This window comes from Engraulis encrasicolus, chromosome 9 (genome assembly GCF_034702125.1).
Source record: "Engraulis encrasicolus isolate BLACKSEA-1 chromosome 9, IST_EnEncr_1.0, whole genome shotgun sequence".
In the NCBI taxonomy this organism is placed as follows: Eukaryota; Metazoa; Chordata; class Actinopteri; order Clupeiformes; family Engraulidae; genus Engraulis; species Engraulis encrasicolus.
Window position 1 is genome coordinate 776,416 of NC_085865.1, and position 11,599 is coordinate 788,014.

An 11,599-nucleotide genomic window follows, 5' to 3' on the forward strand; every position below is an offset into this window, starting at 1 on the left:
ATCCGGCCCCCGATATCATTTTAATATTATGTAGCTTCTCATGAAATATGACATATTTTGTAACGGAATCTTAGAAAATACATTTGCAATACAATTAACTGATATTCAGGGGACATAGAGAAGGTGAGGTCTGTTTTAAGGTGGCTACCTTCAATGTAAGCCTAAAAGTGCAGGGGGAAATAGTGGTTTGTGTTCATATACGGCCCTCGGAGAACTTTTACGCCCCTTGGATAAATTTGAATTGGCCCCTCGAATGAAAAAGGTTCCCCACACCTGATTTAGAGGTGAGGCAGCCCTGTTACCAATATGTTTGCGGTCTGTATTTTTAGTGCATAGAAAGTCTACTAATTTGACATTTAGGCCTACAGCATAATTTCTTGACTCTTGCTAAACTGAAACAAGTTTTAAGAATCTTACCATTGAAAAAGTAGGCCTAACTTCCACCCCTTTAGTTGAAGTTTAGGCATATTATTGTTACGATTACATGGGCCGATTCATGAATACCTGTAAATTCCTCATTCAAAATGAATTGTAAAAAAAAAATTGGTTTAGCCATCATCACAAAAAAAAATCATATGAAACGGTCAGTTGTCAAATGCATTGTGAATACAGCATCATGAAGAATATGCAACCTTCCGATTTGAATTGAGCTGGGGCTGGGCTATGTTTTATTCACTGCTATTAGAGTTGTTGTTTGGTATAACTGAATCCAATTGGAGTCAATATTCTCATATTGCACGCAGAGGATAACAGGAATTATGATGTGCAGCTGCAGCACGACTGCTGCTTGTTCATCGTGTGTAATGGGCTCCGTGGGCACCTCACCTCTCCTGTCTCACCACACGGGGCACCTCTCCTGTCTCACCACACGGGGCACCGCTCCTGTCTCACCACACGGGGCACCGCACCGCACCGCTCCTGTCTCACCACACGGGGCACCGCTCCTGTCTCACCACACGGGGCACCTCACCTCTCCTGTCTCACCACACGGGGCACCGCACCGCTCCTGTCTCACCACACGGGGCACCGCACCGCTCCTGTCTCACCACACGGGGCACCTCACCTCTCCTGTCTCACCACACGGGGCACCTCTCCTGTCTCACCACACGGGGCACCTCTCCTGTCTCACCACACGGGGCACCTCTCCTGTCTCACCACACGGGGCACCGCACCTCTCCTGTCTCACCACACGGGGCACCGCACCTCTCCTGTCTCACCACACGGGGCACCTCTCCTGTCTCACCACACGGGGCACCGCACCTCTCCTGTCTCACCACACGGGGCACCTCTCCTGTCTCACCACACGGGGCACCTCTCCTGTCTCACCACACGGGGCACCGCACCGCACCTCTCCTGTCTCACCACACGGGGCACCGCTCCTGTCTCACCACACGGGGCACCGCTCCTGTCTCACCACACGGGGCACCTCTCCTGTCTCACCACACGGGGCACCTCTCCTGTCTCACCACACGGGGCACCTCTCCTGTCTCACCACACGGGGCACCGCACCTGTCTCACCACACGGGGCACCTCTCCTGTCTCACCACACGGGGCACCGCTCCTGTCTCACCACACGGGGCACCGCACCGCTCCTTTCCCACCACACGGGGGCTCCCCTATAGAGTACGGAGGGGCACCGCACCGTGGGACAGCTCAACTAGACAGCTCCACTTGTCAGCGCTAGCCACCAGGCGCAAGGCTTGAGAAAAAAAAACTGTGCGGATCTGGTTAGGTCTACGCAGGCGCATAGCGTGACCAGTACCTCTCGTTGTATGGGAGAACCATGTCCACATTGCACTCAGTCATCCCTGCCAAGTCTGATGCAAGTGGCGCACCGCCAATGAAGTTCCAATGCATAGACAGACATCGCTGAAAGTTTCACTGCTGCTGGGAGGACTGCGCTGGGATGCCTTGCCAAACTTTACGCTCGGGGCTAACCGTCACTAACTTCCTACAGAGGCGGCATCGCCTGACATGGATTAAGAACAACTTTCTCTGTTGTTCGACGGAACAGAAATAATTCCGTGAGAAAATATCTATAGAGCGTGTGGATTACATGTAAAAACAGTGCTGCTCTGGCTGCATCTCAGGGGAGGTCATATGAGAAGTGTATTTGCTGGAGACGTGAACATGCACAGCCTCGCTTACACGGCAGTGGAGATCCGTTCGGATTGGATTGATGTTGTGAAGTACACTGGAGGTCTCGGAACTTCCTAATTGAAGGACAGTGGCCGAGAGAAAGATTTGATTTGATGGGAACGCGATCTCAGCGTGGAGCCCGCTACGCCTTTCAGCCACTTTTACATGAAGTACCTTCAGAGTGATCAAAGGGGCAACACTGGATATTTTTGTCGGAAGTTTTTTTTTACGCACTGCCTTCAGGATCTATTGAGTTACCTCTGGAATTCAGCTGTCCAATGAGAGTTTCAAAGTCATTTATTTGGTTTTATTTTGTGCCCTTTTCTCCTCACGTCCCATTAATTCGCCACATCATTCGATTTACCAAGTGGCACCTAAGTGCTGAGAGTCTTTTCGTTACTTAGCGTCAAGCCGCGACTCTGGCGCAGTGATGCGTAGTGGAAGTTCCCCGATGTCTCTGGCTATGGTGGTTATCCTGCTGGTGACTATTATCCATGATGTGAAGGCAAGTGGGGAGTATTGTCACGGCTGGCAGACCGTGGAGGGCACCTGGAGAGATGGCTTCGGGTGTCCAGAGAAGTTTGACCAGGAGGACGCCATCATATGCTGCGGGAAATGCGAACTCCGGTACTGCTGTTCCAGCACTGAAGCCCGACTAGACCAGGGGACATGTGATAATGATAAGCAAGCCCAGGACCCAAGCAGCCCCGGCCACAAGGAGGACAAAGACACCGGAGCAGGTAAATAGACAGAGAGAGGGGGGGGGGTTGCTAATGGGTAATATATACCTTCTAGAGCACTGGTCTATACATGATATCTCTTTCAACAGTGCGGATGTTGCCATTCAAACCACCGACCGCAGCCGCACACACTATACTGTTTTGGCCATGCCAGATAATCTTGTCATCATTGCTTAATTCAATTTCATACTGGCCTGATTTTCTCTAATGGGATAACTCAATAACTTCTGGATAGGGAAGCCGTACTCTCATAACAAAGTTGTGTATATCCTAACCTTGTTTTTTCTGTAAAGGAGGGGTTGTATTGCTATGCCCCCTGGCAAGCCCGGGTATAAATTACATTATAGGCCAAAACATGTAGGTTACGACTGAGGTAAGTTAAAAACAGCAGGTATTCGGTCGGTAGCTTACAGAAAAGGTTTAATATGTCAACCGTCTGTAGGCAACGGCAGCTGGGGTAAAAAAAGGGTAGACACGTTGGGAAGCTAACTGGACAGCCGCTCACAAATGGCAAATTGTGCTCACGGGCGGTTTATAAATAGCCGTGTTTGTTCTAGCAGCAACACACGCGCGCGCGCGCCACAAGGACTGCTGCTCAGTGCTCACCGGAGCTGGAATCGCACGGTTGGTTCCCAACGAGGATCAAGTTTGGACTTGACCGGATCCCCGTTTCGTTTCGACAGAAAAGAGAAAGACAGCAGCCGGATTCAACGAATTGTGTTATGTGTCATTGAGGAGACGTGCGTGGCGCGCGAATAAGCAGCCTTCTCATTCAAGTTCTTCTCAAGCATGACCCTCAGTCCCAGGTGTATTGTTGGCACGTAGTAGTAGCTCCTTCATTTACAAGCTGACTAAAAGACGTAGTAGTAGCTCCTTCATTTACAAGCTGACTAAAAGACGTAGTAGTAGCTCCTTCATTTACAAGCTGAGTAAAAGACGTAGTAGTAGCTCCTTCATTTACAAGCTGACTAAAAGACGTAGTAGTAGCTCCTTCATTTACAAGCTGACTAAAAGACGTAGTAGTAGCTCCTTCATTTACAAGCTGACTAAAAGACGTAGTAGTAGCTCCTTCATTTACAAGCTGACTAAAAGACGTAGTAGTAGCTCCTTCATTTACAAGCTGACTAAAAGACGTAGTAGTAGCTCCTTCATTTACAAGCTGCTGAGTAAAAGACGTAGTAGTAGCTCCTTCATTTACAAGCTGACTAAAAGACGTAGTAGTAGCTCCTTCATTTACAAGCTGAGTAAAAGACGTAGTAGTAGCTCCTTCATTTACAAGCTGACTAAAAGACGTAGTAGTAGCTCCTTCATTTACAAGCTGACTAAAAGACGTAGTAGTAGCTCCTTCATTTACAAGCTGACTAAAAGACGTAGTAGTAGCTCCTTCATTTACAAGCTGACTAAAAGACGTAGTAGTATCTCCTTCATTTACAAGCTGACTAAAAGACGTAGTAGTAGCTCCTTCATTTACAAGCTGACTAAAAGACGTAGTAGTAGCTCCTTCATTTACAAGCTGAGTAAAAGACTGGAAAGCGCCAGTTCACCCACTCACTGGCCGTATCCATTAACAAAATGTCCTTCAACTGAGCTGACACGTTGATTTGGAATTGGGAACGGCGTGCGTAAATGTGCAGGTGTAAATTCTGGACAGGGATATCATTCATCAAAATATCATCAAGAATGCCTTCATACGAGTCAATCCTTTTTAAATGGCAGTCCAGTATATCAGAATGTCCCTTTGGACATTTGCGCTCTTCAAAAATGGCCGTTCAGTGAGTGAAGCTCTATGGAAAGTCCTGTGCTGTCAAGGACGTGTTGAAAGGTTGCAGGCCAGCTGTGCGCGCATTGTCTGTCAGGGCGCCTGGCTTTTGTATGCGGGGTGGCCTGTCCTGTCTGTTGAAGAATGCAACAGGTGTTGGCTAATGTTAGAATGTGGGAAAGAGCACCTTTTAAGGCCATCGGGTGCATATCCAAGCCAGAGCACGCAGCTAATTATCACACAAATTAGCCGTATTCCTGCTTTTAAAGCACGCTGTTTAGGTCATGTGACACAATTGGAAAAGTAGAGCTTTTTCGTTTTTTACTCGGTCCATGTGACAGAGATTGCTAAAGATTTGTGTCTGGAGATGAGGTGGGACAGAAATATGAGAGTGAATGTGCATCAATATGATGTTTTGCCTCTGGTTCTTTCTCACGCCCCCTTCCATCTTTCTCCCTCTCCCAGTCTCCAAGTGTATCTGTCTGTGTACTACTTCGTGTCAGTAGTGTACTGTCTGTTTTTGTGTGCATGTTGGGTCCTCATTACATTGTATGTAATATATTGACTTTGTCCCGGGCCTGAACAAAGCTGTCAACAGCCCTGTGTGTGTGTGTGTGTGTGTGTGTGTGTGTGTGTGTGTGTGTGTGTGTGTGTGTGTGTGTGTGTGTGTGTGTGTGTGTGTGTGTAACAGAAGTGTTCCCGCGCAGTCCGTCCCCCTCGGGGTCGCGAACTCGCCACCTCGTCAACGCATCGGTTCTGCACTGGGAGTCACAGTACGAGCCCACTGAGCTAAAAGGCCGGTCTGATAGCCCAACACTACCGCACTCTAGAGGCTTCGGGAGGGAGGTTTACGTTCCACGCCACACTTAGTTGGCCTCCGTTACATGCAGAAGCCAATGACAAACTGCATGACTTGCGATTAGACAGTAGACACTCAAGTATCTCACCTGACCCCAGTTGCCTGCTGATACACCCTGCGCCCCGTCCATCCATCCATCCATCCGTCCATCCATCCATCCATCCATCCATCCATCCATCCATCCATCCATCCATCCATCCATCCATCCATCCATACATCCATCCATCCATCCATCCATCCATAACATCCATCCATCCATCCATAACATCCATCCATAACATCCATCCATCCATCCATAACATCCATCCATCCATCCATAGTTTATTTAGTTTATTTGTTGGATCCCCATTAGATGTGGCAATGCCACAGCTATTCTTCCTGGGGTTCTTATCTTCAATAAGATCAGTTCATCATAGTATTATTCAAAATTACATCTGGAAATCATACAAAAAACAATACAATAACATATTACAATTACAATAGGCTATAAGCAACATACATTCAAATTACACACTTTAATACAGCCTGCTAATAAATATAAATGTATCAATATAAACATCTACCCTTTTTAAAAATAACTCTTTCCTAAAAATATCTTGACCTGTTTTTTAAAACTGGCTTTAGAACTAATTTGTGTGATAAAGGTTGGCATACTGTTCCATGCAGTGATCGCTCTGTATCCTGATGTTGTTGTTGGGCATTGGTATTTGCACGGGGTACTACAAATGTCCCTGTCGTTGAAGACCTTGTATTATAAATATGGCAGTTAGACATTTTACAGAATCTGCTATATTGTTTCAGAGGGGGTTTATTATTTAATATTGCCCATGTTGAGGTCAATAAAGAGGCCATTAATTTATCCTCAACTTTTAGCCAGTGTAAAGAAGAGTGTATATGTGTAATGCTGGTATATTGTGAGCATTGGAGAATTAGTCTTGCTGCCTTGTTTTGCACTACCTGAAGTTTGGCTAGATGTGTTCTACACGCATTAGACCATATTATGTTACAATACTCCATCTGACTCAGAACCAAGGCACTTATTACACTTTTCATTAATTCTTGTGTGATAGCATTCCTACATCTTCTAACCAATGCCAGGGCACAACTCATTTTATTCACTATTTTATCTATTTGTTTTGAACATGTCAATCTACTGTCAAAAATTACACCCAGTAGTTTTGTTTCCTTTACTTGTTCAATAGATATTTTGTTTATAGAGAGCTGAATCACTGGGTCATTTTTTAAAGAATAATTAGATCCAAATTAAATGCTTTTTGTTTTAGCTATATTTAGGACAAGTTTGTTCTGTTTCACCCAAGCTTCCACTTTTTGTAGCACATCATTTAATGCCTCTGTTAGATCTGATGTGGACTTGGCAGAAGCATACACGGTTATATCATCTGCATACTACATTGCAACCTTTGCATCTTTCATATCAAATGGAAGTTCATTAGTGAAGATGGAAAACATTAACGGTCCCAAACAACTTCCTTGAGGTACCCCGCATTCAACCTCTACTCCATCAGAAAAACAACCATTAAAGTAGACTCTCTGAGACCTTTTGGTCAGATAGCTTTTTACCCAGTGAATTGCTGATGGTTTGAAACCATAACATTGTAATTTAGAAAGAAGCAAGCCATGGTCAATTACATCAAAAGCTGCTGTGAAATCTAAAAGAACAGCGCCACAAATACACAAAAACATCCATCCATCCATCCGTCCATCCATCCATCCATCCATCCATCCATCCATCCATCCATCCACCAAACTTTTAAAATATATTTATTTTTTGGGGTGGTCATCTTTTATTTAGACAGGACAGTGAAGAGTAGGACAGGAAGTGAGTGGGAGAGAGAGACGGGGGAGGATTGGCAGAGGACCTGGGTGGGAGAGAGAGACGGGGAAGGATCAGCAGAGGACCTGGGTGGGGGAGAGAGACGGGGGAGGATTGGCAGAGGACCTGGGTCGGAATCAAACCCGGGTCTCCAGTGCCCAGCTGTTAGAGTCACGTCTGGGCCCATCTTGATCTCCACACCTGATGTGGTGTCATGTGACCTTATTGCATATGGTGTCTTATAATGTGACCTTATTGCATATGGTGTCTTATACACCTGATGTGGTATGTCATGTGACCTTATTGCATATGGTGTCTTATACACCTGATGTGGTGTCATGTGACCTTATTGCATATGGTGTCTTACTCAGCTCATGACCAGTGGGGGCTACTCAGCATCCTCCAGGCTGTGTACTGTACTCTGCTGGCTGGCTGCTGGCTGGCTGCTGGCTCCGTACTGTACTCTGCTGGCTGGCTGCTGGCTGGCTGCTGGCTCCGTACTGTACTCTGCTGGCTGGCTGCTGGCTGGCTGCTGGCTCCGTACTGTACTCTGCTGGCTGGCTGCTGGCTGCTGGCTCCGTACTGTACTCTGCTGGCTGACTGCTGGCTGGCTGCTGGCTGACTGCTGGCTCCGTACTGTACTCTGCTGGCTGGCTGCTGGCTGGCTGCTGGCTCCATACTGTACTCTGCTGGCTGGCTGCTGGCTCCGTACTGTACTCTGCTGGCTGGCTGCTGGCTGGCTGCTGGCTGGCTGCTGGCTCCGTACTGTACTCTGCTGGCTGGCTGCTGGCTGGCTGCTGGCTCCATACTGTACTCTGCTGGCTGGCTGCTGGCTGGCTGCTGGCTGGCTGCTGGCTCCGTACTGTACTCTGCTGGCTGGCTGCTGGCTGGCTGCTGGCCCACTCTGTTGTCAGCGTTACTCCAGCCAGCCAGTCCTGCATCTGGGAGAATGCGTCATCATCAACCCTCTACCTCCTACCTCCCTCTCTCTCTCTTTCTCTCTCTCTTTCTCTCTTTCTCTCTCTCTCTCTCTCTCTCTCTCTCTCTCTCTCTCTCTCTCTCTCTCTCTCTCTCTCTCTCTCTCTCTCTCTCTCTCTCTCTCTCTCTCTCTCTCTCTCTCTCTCTCTCTCTCTCTCTCTCTCTCTCTCCCTCCCTTCTTCTCTCTCCCTCCCTTCTTCTCTCTCCTTCTCTCTACCTCCCTCCCTCTCTCTCTCTACCTCCCTTCCTCCCTCCCTCTCTCTCTCTCTTCCTCCCTCACTCTCTCTCTCTCTCTTTCTCTCTCTCTCTCTCTATCTCTCTCCCTCCCTCCCTTCTTCTCTCTCCTTCTCTCTACCTCCCTCTCTCTCTCTACCTCCCTTCCTCTCTCACTCTCTCATTCTCTCTCTCTCTCCCTCCCTTCTCTCTCCTTCTCTCTACCTCCCTCTCTCTCCCTCTCTCTCTCTACCTCCCTACCTCTCTCTCCTTCTCTCTACCTCTCTCCCCCCCCCCCTCTCTCTCTCTCTCTCTGGATTACAGTTACAGGCAGTAATAATGTATTGTCCCGCTCGGTCCGTAGGAGTGTGTGTGTGTGTGTGTGTGTGTGTGTGTGTGTGTGTTGTCCCGGCGGGTGCTGTAAGGAGTGTGTGTGTGTGTTGTCCCGCTCGGTCCGTAGGAGTGTGTGTGTGTGTGTGTGTGTGTGTGTGTGTGTGTTGTCCCGGCGGGTGCTGTAAACTGCTCCCTGCTCAGCGCCTGTCCAACAGGTTCCTCATTGTTCCGCCACGAATAATGAGAAGAGAAACGCCTGAATGGAGAACACAGAGGAGGAGAGGAGAAACGCCTGAATGGAGAACACAGAGGAGGAGGGGAGGGGGAGAGAGGGGAGAGGGAGGAGGGGAGGGGGAGGAGGGGAGGAGGGGAGGAGGGGAGGGGGAGAGGGGAGGGGAGAGAGGATGGAGGACAGATAGGAGGAGGGGAGGGGGAGAGAGGGGAGAGGGAGGAGGGGAGGGGGAGGAGGGGAGGAGGGGAGGAGGGGAGGGGGAGAGAGGAGGGGGAGAGAGGATGGAGGACAGATAGGAGGAGGGGAGGGGGAGAGAGGATGCCAGAAGGACCCAATGCTGACGGGCCGCCCGCCACTCTACCAGAGAGAGTAGAGAGAGAGAGGTTCCATTGGCCCATTGTTTCCAGGTTCTATTATTGCAAGGGGTAGGGGGGAAATCCCCCTTTAGGCAGACCTAGGCAGACCTAAGGACTGTTCTATTCAATGCTAGGAGTATTATGACACACCCCTTTAGGCAGACCGGAACCTGGTCATGTTAGGTGCCCATAGCAAACTATTACATTGGCATATCTCTATATACTTAAAGCATCTCTGACTCTGTACTGCAATGCTCCCGCCTCACCTCGCCTCGCCTCGCCTGCTCCTCTCATCCTCCTTCCCTCCGCCTCCCCCGCCAAAAAATTCCCCCTCCCTCCGTCCCCTCCTACCCTACTACCCCCGCCCCCCTCTCATCCTCCTAGCCCCCCCCCACCCGCTCCCTCCCTCCGTGCCCCTGGCTCCCCTCATCCTCCCTCTCCCCAGTTCCCCCCAGCCCCCCCCCCCCTCCCGTCTCCCCAGTTCCCCCCAGTCCCCCCCCCCCACCCCCACCCCTCCTGTCTCCCACTGGGGGTCAGGAGTCAGGCCTGCTAGAGTATGGTTCTCCTCTGTCTGCTAGAGTACGGTTTTCCTCTGTCAGCAGTAACCGTTTCTAGGTGCCCATATGTGTTCACATATAACAACATACATGCCTCCTCTCCTCTCCCCCCTTTTTGCTCACGCTCAGCTTAGCTTATAATTCAGTAGTTAACTGGGTTGTACAGTGGCAGCTGTGTGTGTGTGTGTGTGTGTGTGTGTGTGTGTGTGTGTGTGTGTGTGTGTGTGTGTGTGTGTGTGTGTGTGTGTGTGTGTGTGTGAGAGAGAGAGAGAGCGAGAGAGAGAGAGAGAGCGTGAGAGAGAGAAAGTTGGAAAGAAAAAGAGAGATAGAGAGAGAAAAAGTTGGAGAGAAAAAGAGAGAGAGAGAGAGTGTGTGCATGTGCATGCATGCATGCATGCATTTGTGTGCATTCTTGTGCATTCATGTGCGTGTGTGTGTTTGTGTGCGTGCATGCGTGTGTTTCAGTTTCCCTGGCAGTCACCATTGTGACATGTGGTAGCCCAGTTACAGGCTGGGTGATATTAATATGAGTATCATGGCCCATCAGAGGTAGGCCTGCAGGATAATACTACGGGAATGTCTAAAGCCAGTCTCAAACTACACGACTAGCGATTATGTGTCCGATTTTGACGTCGGGGTGCACCGCACACTAGAAGAGAATCGCAACTGTCAATCTTATCGTTGATCGCAGCCACCGAGACAATGCCCGACGTTCTATTTCCAGTCGCAAATATCAAACAGTGTTCGATTTCTACGATTTGCGATCGGCGACTCTGCTAAAGTTCTATCTTGCGATGGTCCTGGGGGGTAACGTTCCAGCGATTGTCGTAAGGGGGGTTTTCAGCCGAGAATCGGGCCGATAGTCGCGTAGGTTTTGCCAGGCTTAAGACAGATGTGCGGTAGGCCTGCAGGAGAAGTGAATCTCTAAGTCTAAGACATGTTTTCATGTGCCTGGAGAGCACTATGCTGCACTGCACTATGCTGCACTACACTGCACTGTCTCCGTCAGCAGGCCTCTGGTAACCTCCTCCTGTCTGCTGAGGGAGATCTAAAACTAACGTCATTACAGAGTTGGTCCGAGTGCACGAGTACGTTTAGGGGCTTATGTATGGGCGGCTTTCTTTGGAGAGCAATGCTCTCTCTCTCTCTCTCTCTCTCTCTCTCGATTTACTTTCTCTCTCTCTCTCTCTCTCTCTCTCTCTCTCGATTTACTTTCTCTCTCTCTCTCTCTCTCTCTCTCTCTCGATTTCTCATAATTTCTCTCTCCCCCCCACTCCTTCTCTCTCCCTCTCTCTCTCCCTCTCTCTCGATTTACTTTCTCTCTCCCCCCCCTCCTTCTCTCTCACTCTCTCTCTCTCTCTCTCTCTATCTCGATTTACTTTCTCTCTCTCTCTCTCTCTCTCTCTCTCTCGATTTATGTCCCCCCCCCCCCCCCCCCCTCTCTCTCTCTCTCTCTCTCTCTCTCGATTTCTCATACTTTCTCTCTCCCCCCCACTCCTTCTCTCTCCCTCTCTCTCGATTTACTTTCTCTCTCTCCCCCCCCTCCTTCTCTCTCTCTCTCTCTCTCTCTCTCTCTCTCTCTCTCGATTTACTTTCTCT

General features: G+C 49.2%; 1 protein-coding gene across 1 annotated transcript in view; it reads left to right on the forward strand.

The window, feature by feature from the left end:
- Positions 1-1,667: 1,667 nt before the first annotated feature.
- LOC134455338 (protein shisa-2) overlaps positions 1,668-11,599 on the forward strand; it is a 25,467-nt gene continuing 15,535 nt past the window's right edge. The window contains exon 1 of the mRNA XM_063206359.1: positions 1,668-2,879. Coding sequence (XP_063062429.1) covers positions 2,570-2,879 — 310 coding nt within the window. The 5' untranslated portion in view covers positions 1,668-2,569. The remainder of the gene's footprint in view (positions 2,880-11,599) is intronic.